At 41.8% G+C, this 15,805-nt stretch overlaps 1 protein-coding gene across 3 annotated transcripts in view; it reads right to left on the reverse strand.

Moving 5' to 3' along the window:
- SNTB1 (syntrophin beta 1) overlaps positions 1 to 15,805 on the reverse strand; it is a 242,729-nt gene that overhangs the window by 33,225 nt on the left and 193,699 nt on the right. For all 3 annotated transcript variants that reach the window (XM_058698939.1, XM_058698937.1, XM_058698938.1), the window contains one exon: positions 1,566 to 1,705. In XM_058698939.1, coding sequence (XP_058554922.1) covers positions 1,566 to 1,705 — 140 coding nt within the window. The remainder of the gene's footprint in view (positions 1 to 1,565; positions 1,706 to 15,805) is intronic.

Below are 15,805 nucleotides of genomic sequence, written 5' to 3' on the forward strand. Positions count from 1 at the left end.
ACCTCAGTCCCTTCAGAATGGAGAACCCATCTTGTATGTATCTCTTGCTCAGAACAGATGCTCCTAAAACCTCAGTCCACTATGCTCTTTGTCTGTTGGACCAAACTCTTTTCAGAATTTGTTCCACCTTGTTCAATAATTCATTCAGCAGACATTTTACGGCCCAATATTGCCCAGGCACTATACCAGGGAAGCCGTAAACATTATGTTAGCATACTTACCTTCTAGATAAAGAAAGAGAGGTATAGGAGTGATGAAAACTGTGTCCATTATCACAAAGCACATACAGAAAGAGCTGGCAATGGGCACCAGGTCTGGGAGTTGTCAACTACTTGAAGGCAAGACTCAGGTTTGATGTGCTTTTGTGCTCAGGATACAGACTTTCAATAAGGGGATAAACACCTGATGCATTAAGATAATATGTCACATGGACAGGGGCGCCTGGTGGCTTAGTCGGTTAAGTGTTCGTCTCTTACTTTCAGCTGAAGTCATGATCTCATGGTTGATGAGATCAAGCCCTGTGTTGGGCTCTGCACGGACAGCGTGGAGCCTGCCTGCGATTCTCTCTCTCCCTCTCTCTCTGCCCCTCCTGTGCGCATGTCCTCTCTCTCTCTTAAAATAAATAAATAAACTTTATTAAAAAAAATTTTTTTTCTGTGTGTTCCAGTACCACTGTATTTATGGATTTGGAAACTTGAATTTTACATAATTTTCACATGTCATGAAATATTTTTGTTCTTTTGCTTTTAAAAAAACATTTAAAAATGTAAAAACCATCCTTAGGTGGTGAACTATAAAAAAATAAGTCAACTTTAAAAAAATGTCACATTGGGGCACCTGGGTGGCTCAGTCGGTTAAGCATCTGACTTCGTCAGGTCATGATCTAGCGGTTCATGGGTTCGAGCCCTACATCGGGCTCTGCGCTGACAGCTCAGAGCCTGGAGCCTGCTTCAGATTCTGTGTCTCCCTTTCTCTTTGCCCCTCCCTTGCTCATGCTCTGGCTTTGTCTCTCAAAAATAATAAAAAATAAACGTAAAAAAAAGGTCACATGAACAATAGCTGTGCACGGAAGGTCCTAAGAGACAGACACACGCCTAGCAGCCCCACATGCATAGGAAGCACCATACTACTGAGGAAGAACTTGCTATGGGGTCTGTCGTGCCGAGAAAACTTTAAAAAGCACAACAGGACATCCCATGACAATCTCTGTGCCACTGAGCGAAGGATGATTCTCCCTAAACTTCAAGATTGTAAACACATGTGCACAGTTCACCTCAAAAAGAATGGGGTGGAGACGCCCCAGGAAGGAGACTAGGCTGGGACCTTCTCACAGATGTCACTGCTCCTTCAGGATGGATAAAGCAGTTTGTTCTTTGTCTCTGTGTTGCCCCAGGTTTGGCCATAAACGACAACCAACTGGATAAAAACATGTGGCTCTACTCTGCAGGAGCCCTCAGTTCCTGATGCAACAGGAAGCAGGAATACAACGTGTTGAAATCATTGTAATTGACTAGAAAAGCTTCAAGCTGCAAACACATCAGATTCAAAGACAAGGTCATGGCTACCTGGTGGCAAGAAGAGGGTACGTGTGAACTGGGCTGAACCAGGCTTCCTTCCTCCGTGGCATGCTGTCATAGATTAAAAGGTCCTTCTCGGTCAGTACAACCAGGGCCGGCTTCCACTGTTTCTCACTCTCCCCGGGCACCTGAAATGGAAAGCAGGGCATCGTCAAACAACAGGTGAAGGAAGAGTGACTAGAAAGGAGAAGCTGGCATCCCCCCAATCAGAAGACCCAATGGTAGGAGTCCTTAGTTCAGGTTGTGAAATCCAAATGAGAAGAAACCATTCACGGCCGCAGGACTCTTGATCCTTGAAACTGTGTTTCTCAAGGGCCCCGGTATGTGTCGTCAGTACAGCCAAGAAGCAGCCCAACTGTCAGACATCTGTCTCTGTTTCTCACCCGTCAGTCAGCACTGAAATCATTATTTCATAGTGGCATGCAGATGCTTGGGGGAATAAGCACGTCCAGATGGCTCTCTGGTAGAGTACCTTGTTTTTATTACAAGATGGTAAGGTTTGAAAGCTTTTGAAGAATATCCAAAGGCTCTGAAAATGTATTACGGAGGCAAATGTCTGTCTGGAGAGGTAGGAGACATCGCAGCCTTTCGCTTTGACTGTTTCTGTGATTCGGGCACCATCTTAAAATTCTCTTAGTTCCACTCAGCACAGAAAGTTCCTTAACCCAGAGGGATGAAATGACCTGGCAGGGATATGGGAGGATTAAAACATCAGTTGGATGTTTGGACCAGGTGACCCTTAAGGTCCCTTCCAATCCCGAGAGTCAGTTAGCTCAGGTCTTATCTCACGAGCCACCCCTCTCTGCCCAAACTCTGATGTGCTGATGTGTGATACGATGATGTGTCGATCATTCCCAATTCTGCATGTGTTCTTTCATCTGTGAAAACTCCCCCCTTCCAATTTGAACGTTGGGTCTTGGGATACATCTTGATGCTCAGCTTGGAACAACTCAACGTGCTAGCTTTGGTACTCAAAGCATGGATCATGTTCCAGTAGCATCAGCATCACATGGGAGCTCGCAAGAAATGCAGAGTTCCAGGCCCATCTTAGACCAACAGAATCAAAATCTGCATTTTAACAAGATCTTCGAGTGACACATATGCTCATTAAAGATTAAGAACCACTGCTCTAGATGAGGTTAAGGTTTTCTTTGACACTGGTAATTCAGTGAAGCTTCAACCCTTTCATAATAAACTGTAATCCAAAATCTATTCAAAATTAAACGAGGCAGTAAGATACATAAATGATAAAATTTCTTCCCTTTCTATTTGTATTGTTACCTTTTCGTAAGTGCCACAATGACATCTGTATTGAAGTGGCTTTAAGATTGAATGATCACGGTAGAGAAGATGGGCAGGATTGTGGAAGGGGTGAGCTTTGTAGGTCATGTACTTTTATGGGCTGCTTGACTCTGAGTCCCTGCTCCATTACTTATTGCCCCTGTGACTTTGGGCGAGTTATTATTCCCTATGCGTCTATTTCCTCACTGATAAAATTGCACAGACAATGGTTAAGAGTGCTTTCTCTGGAGCTAGAGTGCCTGAACATAAATCACAGCTCCTCAATTCACCAGCTGTGGGATCTTGGGCAAGTCAGCAAATCTCTTTGTATCTCAGTTTCTGTATCTGTAAAATGGGGAAATAATAGGACCTATACCAGAGGATTATTGTGAAGATTGGGTTAAAATGTCTAAAATGCTGATCACAGTGCACCATAAGCATCATTTAGAGCCTGTTAAGTGGCATACACCTCATAATGCTACAGTGGAGACTAAATGAGACTGTGCACGGGGCACCTCGTTGGTTCAGTCAGTAGAGCATGCAAGTCTTAGTCCCAGAATTGTAAATTCAAACCCCAAATTGGGCGAGGAACCTATTTTAAAAGAATTTTTTTTAAGATAAATGAGACAGTGTACATAATGTGCTTAGCATAATATCTGGCAGATGGTTAAGACCCTCCAGTGAAATTTAGGGTGGGAAAATTGTAGCAGACTCACTGAATTCTAAACTTGTCAAAAAGGTATTCATTGGAAAGGCAACAGTATGACAAAGTACTGGTTTTCCTTGAAAAAAATTATAAGGCAAGCCAAGAATATCCTTGGTGTTAACAATTTCAATTCATTCTTTCCCCATCCATTCCAAAGTTGTCCCAGGAAGAATTCATTACAAAATGATCATGCACCTCTTACAGCAATTCCAAATAAAATCTCCCTTTCAAGAAGGAAGAAATCCTCAAAAAGCTATTTATACTAGAATGTGAATGACTACCTGGCATATTTCTTCCATTATGCATTTCATACATATATAAAAAAAAAATATCCAGGGTTAGCCTATTGCTTTTTCCAACAGAACAATAGCACCTTTAAGAGATCAAAATGAACTGATACAGAAAACCAGGTATTAGTAACCCGCAAGGTGACCACGTTATAGTCTCAAAGCATAAAGTGTTTGGGAGTTTGGAGTAAATTTTTTCCAGCCTCTACATTAAACTTAGCAAATTACTTTTCCAGTTCATTAAATAGGACTGGAAAAGCTACAAATGATCCTCCCCAAAGTGCCTATCTTCCTTACCTAGTCAGATCTGATCCATTAACTTTGACTGGAACCATTTAAACGTGAATACAACTAAGCATCATTCTTCAAGAACAATATTAAGTTTGCAAAAATAAACCTTACCAGTGAATGCCAACAGTAAAATACAGAAATTTCTAATGGTGGAGTCACAAACTCACCCACATGTCAAATGGTATATATATGTATGAATAATTCTAAAGCCCTAAAACACAAAATGGTTTATTAAAGAGTGCTTCATGGATTTGTTAACTGTGCCGTAAGAATACTCAGAGTGGACATTTTCCACTGTTCCTGTGCGCAGAGCTTTCATTTTAATGCTACCTGAATGCTTGAAGCTAGAAATCGGCCCATGAGGAAAACAGACTTCCAAGGAGAAAAATGTTATGTTGAATACAGGTTTCTAAAACCATACTTTATGCCACGTGAGCTTCGCATTTGCAAAGCCTTTCAAAGAACACTTTTCTTCAGGCTGGAGTATCTGTGCTGTTGTTCAGTGACAACTTCCATTATAAATCCAAATTTCCTGGCACCCAAAGTTTCCCCAGCATTAATGCAACAGTTCTGGGACGCGTCTACATTTGATTAAAACGTGGCTCCTGAAACAGATGTGACAACTTCCATCTCGATCCCGACTTCCTGCCATGAGATGCGGCAGCAGTCAGTGTCTCAAGAACTGATCGTGTTTCTCATGAAGAAGGCAAAGGGGAAGAAATGGAAACAGACACACAATCCTGAAATTACTCCGAAGCACATCTGTGGTGAACTGAATCCTGTCCCCATGGTCACTTCTGTGGAGCATGAGAGAAAAGGTTGACAAAATGGCAAGAAGAATTTGAGAGAGTGGAAAGAAGTCTCTGCTAACAACTGAGGGAAGTGGAAATAAACGTATGAAATGAACATGTTGTATACCTTAAACTCAGGGAATGTTACATGTCAATTCTACCTCAATCACAAACACCTGAGGGAAGAACAGTCACTGAATCCTCTGCTGGAGACAGGTTTCCTACGTCATTGAGGTCAGGAGGAACTTTCAACCTTTTAAAATTCATTGGACACATCACATCATTCATTCATTGTGATCACATCACAAGTCATGGAACAAAATGGGGTTCTGGATGGGGTTCCAGCCTGGCTGAGATCTGAGACTTTATGTCTTTATCCTTCCATCACCCACACCTTTGAGTGAGGTTCCTAGCAACCACAGGGACACAGTTAGAAAACTGCTGACCGTGTTTCTTCTAAAATATCTAAAATCTGAAGATTATTTTCAAAGAGACAGTTTGACCAAAACCTTTCAGTGCCTTTTTTGCAGGTATTTCCAGAAGAAATAATAATACTGTTGCTTAGACAAAGCTGTAATGATGAAATTAATGAATGCATATTGAGTGCTTAGAAAAGTGTCTTACATACAGTAAGCAGGCAAACCTTTAAAAATATTAGCTATTCTAATTCCAAAAAATACATGCACCCCATGTTTACTGCAGTATTATTTACAACATACAGGATATGGAAGCAACCTAGGTGTCCACTGACAGATGAATGGATACAGAAGATGTAGTGTGTTTACACAATGGAATATTACTCAGCCATAGAAAGGGATGGGATCTTGTCATTGGTGACAACATGGATGGACCTAAAGAGCATAATATGATAAGTGAAATAAGTGATATGGAGAAAGACAAATAATATAAGAGTTCACTGATATGTGGAATCTAATATGACAAAACTCATCAAAGAATAGAAACAGATTCAAATACAGACTGGTGGTTGTCAGATGAGAGGCGGATGGGAGGATGGGTGAAATAGGTAAAGAGGAGTCAAAGGGAAAAACTTGCAGCTGTAACATAAGTCACAGGGATTCAAGTACAGCATAGGGAATATAGCCAATAATATTGTAATAACTTTGTATGGTGACTGACGGTAACTACACTCACCATGGTGATCATTTCGTAATTTATATAATTGTTGAATCACTATGTTCTACATCTAAAAGTAATATAATATTGTATGTCCACTATACGTTGATTAAAAGAAAATATCAGATATTCTGATCGCCACATCAAGTAAGAATAAACGAATATCAAACAAAAGATGTAAGTAAACTTGGGCAAGAATTCCTTGCCTTCACGGGTCTAATGTCCTCCCTGGTGGGAGAATCGGCTAAGACAAAGTTATTGCTAACAGCCCCTCCAACTTGAAAATCAGATCATCTTTTTCAGTTCAAAATTCCTGGCTACTAGGCTGGGACCGCTTTAGTTACTAGGACCCCTTTTTATACATCTCCTTTGTTCCGCGGGCTCTGTTCACAGGGACAACAAACAATGTATGGGTCTTTTTTTCTCTGTTTGTGCCAGGTCACTCTTCCTAACATGCTTATTTTCTAACTCCTACTTGAACACAGGGGTGGCAGGGACAGCTCAGAGGCTTTGGAGCCAAACGGCAGTGTCTTCAAAATCTGGCTTTGCCACTTCTCAGCTGAGGGATTTGAACTGCTATAAGCATTTGTTCACTGATGGGTAACATGCCGATCGTGGCCTCCTATGCATATTTTATGAGGATTAAATGAGAGAATGTATATAAAGCACTTCCCATATGGCAGATACTGGAAATGTTAAACCAGCCCCATCACACACCACACACAGCTACCCTGCTAGGGAGGAAGGTCTGGAGACAAGGTGAGTGACTAATAGGATAAATCAAGTTCACAGAGGAAGAAGGTCAAGCACAACTTTTGTTTTGGAGATCATGGCTATCTCGGCAACTTTTTACTTTAAGCCTTTTCACTTCAGATTGCTAGGAACTTAGAACAAAGGACCAGATACCAGGGTAATAATAATTAGCAGTTATCAACTTCCAAATGCTTTACAAACATTAGGTAATTAATCCCTGCACCAACTCTCAGAGAGGCAGATAAGGATCCCCGACAGTTCACCAAAAGGAGAGGAACAAGTTTCAATGCAGCCATGGGAACACAGGGAACACGGTAGCAAGTCACAACCTGCAGCCTTCTTCTGGCTGGCCCTGAACAACCCTAGGACCCAGCAATCGGGAACCTTGCGGGACACCCACATCTGGATGCAGAGCAGGATGGAAAGGAAGAGAAGGCAGAGAATGGGAAAGAGGACTAGAAGAAGGCAAGTTCAGAAACAGAGCTCTGCAGGAGCCTTAGCTCCCCTGGACTCGCTGCTCTCCTCTCACGCAACTCCCAAATTGTTTGGCACCTGGATCACGGGGCGAATTCATGGGTGGCTTAAAGTGGGGGAGCAGACTGAATGATCCATCCTGTTTGGTGGATGTCAAGACAATGATGAAGAGTGTTAGAGCACGCTGAAGGAAAATAAGGAAAGAGAAATATGGTTTGACTGCGGGACATGTAGGGAGGGTATCATTTTTATATGTCGACAGTCCCAATAGCCGCAGCCCCCAATTTCAAATTTGCTCCCTCCTGCCAAATTCTGAAACTGGCTCTGGAATTCTATAAGCCATATATAATAAAGCCCCAGACTCAGGGGTCATGATTAGAAGTCTCGCCAGAGTCAACGTACAAGTTAGCATGGTGGGACTTTGGTGCTTGGGTTATAGAGAAATCACCTCGGGGGTCAGCAGGACCATGCTCCCTATACAGGTTCTAGGGAAGAATCCTTCCCTGCCTTTTACAGGTTCTGGTAGCCACCAGTATTCTTAGAAGCTGTGTTAGTCCAATCTCTGCTTCTATTGTCACACAGACTTCTTTCTACACGTCTTTATGTGGCCTTGTCATCGGGACACCTGCCACTGAATTTAGAGCCCACCCAATTCCAGTATGAACTCAACTAATTACATCTGCAAAGACCATATTTCCAAATCAGGTCACCTTCTGAGGTCCCAAATGGACATGAATTGGGGTCAGGGGAGTGTGGGGTAAAGACAAGAAACTAACCATAAGAAAATGGCAAGAACCCACTATATTTTCAGTTAGTTTTCCAGGGTTTTTTTTTTTTTCTCTTTGAACATTTGCAAACATGGAGTGAATTTTTTTCCTGAAAGTTATCTTATTTACTGAGCATGCAGAAGGTCAGATGCTAATGTAGTCTAACAGAACCCTTTGATGACTCTATTAAAAGTAATGCCTTGGCCTCTAGGACTTCATAATGAAGTCAACCTTAGGGTAGATCACACGTATCCAAAGAGATAAGTGCAGAGCTAGGGTTTTAAATCTCCTTTCATCATACAGCATCATGGAAAGAGGAGGCAGAAAGCCCATGAAGGTCTAGTCCCCATCAAGGCACAGAGCATTTCAACCACATGAACCTGGCCTTTCAATTGTTTTGCTTCATTTGCTTACTGCTAATGAGACAGCTCTTCAAAATGACAACATTCTAAGTATGATACATTCCAGGAAGTGATTCCAAGATCTCTTCTTGCTTGATAAAGATTGCTGGATTCTACTTGGATTACTCTGTATCTCAATGTCACTTTCAGTTCAGGCTATGTACAATCAAGTTGGACTAATAAGCTGGAAGAACCAAATCCAGCTACCCAAGCCTGTGTCTCTTTAAGTTTAGGATGATTTTCTACCCTACGCCCTTCTCTGCCTTTGAAAAGCAGAATGACAACATTACTGGAGAACCCAACTACAGGAAGGAGGAGCACCACCCCATTTCTGCCCATTGCCTATGTCAATCTAATGAACTCCCCCTCCAAAGAAAGATGTGCTGTGACTCTAATTGTTCAGATCTAGAGCTGTCACTGGGTCTTTTTAATAGCAGGCATTGTCACGTTCATCACAAGTAGGTGTCTGTGGTCACTACCCACTCATTGCGTTATCACCGTATCTACATGGTAGAAACATGTACACTGGACTGGTCCTAGAGCAGACTGGCCATTTTGGTCCACACCATTAACACATTTCAATACCCAAGCACCCTAGCTTCAAAAGAGGCCAAAGGAGACAAGACACATCACTCTGACTATGTTATATATTATGACCCATTTATCTGGGTTTGGCATTAATTAGGGCTTATTGGGTATTTATGTAACTATTAATAAATATGGTGAGGTTTTTTGTTTTTGTTTTCCACCAGTACATCATTCCCTCTCACTCTCAGTTGGGAACCCCAGAAAGGAGAAGGGGTGCATAGTAGTTACACTATCCAAGTCCTACTCTGAACCATCTAATACTCAGCATTCTGGGAGAAAACCAGGCCATGAACTTGGGCCCCCAAACTGGATTCTGCTATGTGTCCCCTTGTGTCCATTTTGAATAATTCTGCTTGTTATTTTTCCCTGCCTGCATTAGTTTTTATTACTAGACAGTTTATTCTCTTCTTCCTTCCAGAGAGGCCCTGGCCCCATGACCATTGACTAGTCTCACCTCTCTCACAACTACCTAGATCCAGACTAGCCTAACCTGTCAATCCCTTATCTCATTAGGGAGTCTATCTTGCCAACCATTCTATGTAGAGTCAGAAGATTTATTTTGTCTCCTTCCTCAGTGCCTTGGCTCAACTGAAAACACCCTAGGTTTCCCCCTAGGACATGCGACTTCTATTGGACACTTCCTAACACCAGCTGTTTGAAGTGGAGACCTGTTGTTTGTATGAAAATAAATTACTTACAGTGCTTCATATGGGTTTGTTCTTTTGAACCTGTAAACATTCCCTTTTGTCTTATTTACTTGTGTGCTCAGCTCAACCTCTTCTGAGAAAAGTCCAAAAGTGAATTTCAACTCCATGCCTTGTCTGAATTATACAACTATAATTGAGTAAGGCTGAAATTGTTTGGGATTTACTCTATCTTTGGGTCTCAAAAACAGTAGTAAGTTAGAAGGAGCACTTAGAAGAGCAAGGTTTAGAGAGAACGTAACATGGTAGATTTTGAGCTTTTTAGATCTGACAGTTCAAAAATCTACATGAGAGGAAAGAATGCTCCCTTATTAAGGGAGGCTATGCTGAAGGAGTAAACATGTATTGAGAGCTTACTCTGTGATAAGAAGGACTGTGGATTCCATTGTGTCTCCCCCTCCTCCAAATTCAGGTGATTCAGCCCTAACCTCCAATATCACAGAACGTGACCATTTTGGGAAATATGGTCATTGCAGATGTAGTTAGTTGAGATAAAGTCATACTGGAATACAACAGACCTTAAACCAATATACGGCTGGTGTGCTTATAAAAGGGGAAATTTGGCCACAGGCACACACACACACACAGGGAGAAAGTGACATGAACATGAAGGCCAAGCTAGGGGTGATGTATTTACAAGCCCCAGAATGCCAAAGATTGCCAGCAAACCACCAGAAGCGAGGAGAGGGGCATAAAGCAGATTCTCCCTCACAGCCCTCAGAAGCAAGGAACCCTGGTGCTGCCTGATTTGTGAGTTTCTAGCATCTGGAACCATGAGACAATACACTGCTGTTGTCTAATCCACCCAGTTTGTTGTAGTTTGTTACTGGAGCCTTAGGAAATACTACAAGCACCATGCTAGTTTCACCTCCCTTAATCCTTTCGACACTTTGAGGCATTTATTATCATCTCCATTTTACAGAAGAAGAAACTGTGGTTCAGAGAGGCCAGGCACTAGCCAATGTTACACAATGATAGTTATAAAGCCACTTATGTGCCTTCCTGACCTCAAAGCTGTGATATTTTCAGATCACAAAGCTGCCGCTCATAAGAAAGGAAAAGGGGGATGATGTGGGGGCATGAGGGCAAAGGTGGGAGGACAGACAGCTGCGAACTCAGCTGTAATGTCTCCCGTGGACTGAGGTGCACAGTGTCCAGCTATGTGCAACTCTGCAGCTGACTAGGTTGCCTGCTGGGCAACTTACTTCTCACCCTTCTTTCCCACCTCCTGGCACGGGGCCTCCACTCAGGCCAGACATCGGTTCAGGGCAAGCTCCTCTGAGTAATCAAAGCTCTTTATTCCCCAAGTCTCACATCTGATTAAAATAATTCAAGACTAAGTTGTAAATGACTCATAACCCTTAATATGTCTTTCCACTAAGGGATATTTCTATTTATAACGAGTAGCTGGGACAAAATTAGTCTCCTGTGTTACTCTTCATTGCACAATTGAAGGGCTAGTAAGTGAAACAGGGTTTGGTTTCTAAAGGCAGCAAAATATTCCATTACACCATAAATTTAATTTGCATGTTTTTGTTATTTTAGCAAACTCTATTCTTCACTGATGGTGCTCACTCCAGCACAAATATCTGACAGTTCTAAGTCCAACTTAATGTGCCGTGCAGTTTTAAATCACCCATGTATCCTGTGTTCAGCAACATATAACAGAGTACAGTAGGCTAAAAATTAGCATCCGGATATCTGTAACTATCAAAGTTTCCTGGATATTTGAAACATTAGGAAGTGGTTCCTGACCCTTCCAGCTCATGGCCTAGAAAACACTAGATTCAAACAAATAATCGCTGCATTAACAATAAAATCTTCTAGACAAGGAGTCACCAATTTGGAGACTACAGAGGACCGGATATAAGAAAACAACAACAACAACAACAACAACAACCCATATCCCACTCTTTGGGGAGCTTGTTTTTAGCATTAGCCTATCATTACCAGAAAAGATGGTAGGCATAGCATGGCCAAAAGAAACATTTCAAAAGAACCCATCAGTTTGTATTAAAAAAATTTTTTTTAACATTTACTTATTTTTGAGAGAGAAAGAGAGCACAAGCAGGGGGTGGAGGAAAGAAGGAGACACAGAATCTGAAGCAGGCTCCAGGCTCTGATCTGTCAGTACAGAGCTCAGCGCAGGGCTTGAACTCACGGGCCGTGAGATCACAGCCTGAGCCAAAGTAGGACACTTAACCAGCTGAACCACCTGGACGCCCCAAGTTGTATTTTTTAAATATAAATTCTCCCTATTTTTTTTAAAGTTAGTGTATTAGTTTCTTATCACTTCCCTAAGAAATCACCACAAAAACTGGTATTTATTCTCATACAGTCTGGAAATCAGAAGTCCTAAATCAAGGTGTTGGCATGGCTCCTGCCTTCTGGAGGCTCTAAGGGGAGAATCCATTTCCTTGCCTTTTCCAGCTTCTAGAAGCTTCCCTAATTCCTCTGTTCATGGCCCCTCATCACATTGCCTTTCCCCCCTGTGTTTCTGTCAGAGCATCACCTCCTCTTGAGTCTCACCCTCCTCTCTCCGTCTTAGAAGGACCCGTGTGGTTAAACTGCCTCCTCTCCAGATGATCCAGGATAATTTGCCATCTTGAGATTCTTAATTACATCTGCAAGGTCCTTCTTCCCATCCATTTAAGACAACATGTCTATAGGTTCGGAGAATTAGGATATGAACATCGTTGGGAGGCCATTAGTCTGCTTACCTCAGTTGGCAATTCATTCAAGTTAGAAAAATAACATACGGAGTGAAGTGATACGAAGCTTGGCACTTCTTTAAAAATCTCCAGCATGTCTTTTTCCCCCTGCCCAACCCTCAAAATGGGTAAACAGACAAAACAAGATGGACAATGATAAAAATTGGGTTATGTGGCACCTGGAGGTTCATTGTTGTTTTTCACTATTTCTATGGAAAAAAGTTAAATTCCTCTAATAAAAATTTTAAAAACTAAGCAATATGGAGACTGAGAAAATACACCTGCAAGCGAGCTAGGCATGGCCCCAGACTGCCAGCCTGCTGTCACATAATGAGCACCTACTTGAGAAATACACAAGGACACAATCCCTGCAAATGGATTCACAGAACTCACATGCAGTTTCCACACATGCCTTGTGCTCCTCAAGGGCCCCAATGTTCTGCTGATGTGCAAGTGTGACCTGAATTAACTGAAGGCTGGGGTATAACAGGGAGTATAAGCTGTTGAGACACACTGGCTAAGAGCAACCTCCATTCCATCCTCAAAACATATGTGTGTGTGTGTGTGTGTGTGTGTGCGCGTGTGTGTGTGTGTGTGTGTGTGCGTGCATGTGTGTGTTTACTCATCGTTCCCTAGCTGGTGGCTCTCTTGAAGAAATACCATATTTGTCTCTATAGGAAAGGTGTATACCAAGAAAAAAAAAAGTGGGCATCTAGTGCAGGTGATTAAGCGAAGGGTCAAGGAAAGATATAAGCTACTGATCTCTCTTGGAAAGCTGAAGTTTATTGGAGAAATTTTTATACACTGGGTTTCAAGATTTGGGGACTCAACGTTTCTGAAACACAGCTCTCACAAATGACAAAGGTCTCCATAATAATCCTCTGCCTCTAACATGCTACCTATTTCTTCCCCTTACTTATTCCCCCTAACTTTTGAAAAATCACCCTCTGCAAATTCTGATCTTGTGTGGGATGACTGTCCTGAGGGGCTTATGGTTCCATATTTTATCTATGTAGCCAGGGTATCCACATAATGCCTGGGATATAATGGGTGTTCCATAGACTCTGGATGAACTCTGAATGACTGCAGCCATACCCAGATAAACACTATAAACTGTCACTATCCAGCATTGTTTAAAGAGCCCAGACACCCATGATCTATGTGTCTCTCATGGACTTTCTTCATCCACCCAGGGCTCCAATTCCCTGTTCCTTTCACAAGGAGGGAGCTGTCCAGATTCAGCTTCCAGAAATGGATGAAAGGCTGCTTCTAATCTGTGACACTCACAGATAATTAAATTAGACTCTTCTCAGTCTGGTGGGGAAAGCTATTTTATATTTTCATTAACTCCAAAGGGCCCTTTCAATTACAGTCCCTGTTTGGTAAACAAGTTATCTTTGACTTACAGCCTTTACTTCTCTAATGCCTAGGAAATATGCCCTTTAAAGGGATGCTGATGTGCCGCAGAAATTTCATAATTTGGTAAAAAAGTTATCTTTTGAAAGGCAGTTGACATTATCATTAAATCCAAAAGGAGCAAGTTCTTAAAAGAAAAAAAAAAGGATCTGCTTCAGCATCTTCCATTTTGTTTTCCTGGGGTGTGTCTGTGGGTTCCTTTGTTGATTTTCTCATTTATTTCTCCTTCAAAGGAGAAAGCCAAGAGTGCTTTGAAGGAGGAAGACTGTTAAAACATAGGGAGTATCTGGCTTCAACACCATGTCAGCATTATCTAAAGTCATGCCCTGGTTCTAACAGCTATTCAATAATGTCAGACTCCATAACTCTATTTACTTTATGAAAGAAATATCAACATGTTTGCTTTCAGTTGTATTTATCAAATTTTCAAGACTAAACAAACAAAAGCAAAAACGAATTTATTTTGGAGATATCTCAACATTTGTGTGACCAAGGACCAAGTGACAAATTCCAAAATCTACTTATCCTACTTTAGTTTAAATGCCTTCATAACTGCCCCAACTAGGAAGATTCTTTTTTTTTTTTTTTTCCTCTGACCTCCTGGAAGCAAAGAGGCAATGTAGTATTAAGAACATAAATCTCGCTGCCAAACAGTTCTGGTCTGCATGTCAGCTCAGCTACTCACAGTGTGATCTTGAATGAGTTACTTATCTTCCCCATGCTTCAATTTCCTCATCTGTAAAATGGGGGTAATAAAAGTCCCTCTCCCGTAAGACCATTAGGAAGATGGAATCAGATAATGTGTATAAATGGCTTACAGTACTGTGCTCAGCAAAGATCAAGTTTTCAAAATGAGGGTTTCTCAAAATTTGGTCTGCATGTAACCTGCATCAGAATCAGCTGGGCTGCTAGCTCTAAGACCCAGTTATTCAAAAGTGCTAGGGGTGGCAGCAGGAACCTGCACTTAGAGCAAGGACCCCGAATAAGTCTTACATGTACTATTGCTAGAGAACAATTACAATGAGTGTTAATTACCATCGCCATGATACCATAATGTATACAGCACTCGTTCTCCACTAGTGATTTCTAAAGGCCACTACCCTTGGATTCCCTGCCTCGATATCACTGTGGCACTCGGTAAAAATACAGATTCTTAAATCCCAAATCCACTGAATCCTGGTATCTAGAGATTGAGACTACACATCTCTATTTTTGCAACTTCTCTGGAGACTCTGATACACAGCCTGCCTCGGGATTCGCTGGCCCACACAACTCATTCTGACTGGCTCAAAGCCCTTTATTTTTTAACCATTTAGCCAGTGTCTATGCTAAATGTTGGTTGTAGAAATCGGCTGACCCGAAGACAGGTGTGTCTGCCCAAGTATACCTCTGAGCTATGAGGGGCTCTGCTCAGCGATTATCTCTCCTCATTTCTTCCTAATGTGACATCCATGAATATGTGCTTCCTGGATAGTTTTTCCAAACTTTAGTCACCCATGTACCATTTTCATGAATTTCATTGGTTCCACTTGTACTTTTATGGGATTGACTGCTAGCCGCTCATCCGATATCTATTCTTTTTCTTTTAAGTAAGAGGACTCCATAATTATTAGGAGTGACAATGTGTCCAGTTACAAAATTCTATTTCTGAGACCCACATTATCCTTCATGTCATCCCCCGTCCCACCCACCTCCCCCCCAACGATCCCAACATAGACATATCACCTGCCTTCACCCATTAGGCTTATTTACATATTCAACTTGACACTCATTTGGTTGGATGGCATATACAGACATGTCCTGCACTACACAGGTCTCTTTCAGGTCTGCTGGCGTGCTCTTTGTAGCTGTCCAACAGGAGACAATATAAATGTTATTTCTGAGCAGAAAAGTAACTGTGAAAACAGGGCGACATGTTTTCCCT

Source organism: Neofelis nebulosa, chromosome 14, assembly GCF_028018385.1.
Source record: "Neofelis nebulosa isolate mNeoNeb1 chromosome 14, mNeoNeb1.pri, whole genome shotgun sequence".
NCBI lineage: Eukaryota > Metazoa > Chordata > Mammalia > Carnivora > Felidae > Neofelis > Neofelis nebulosa.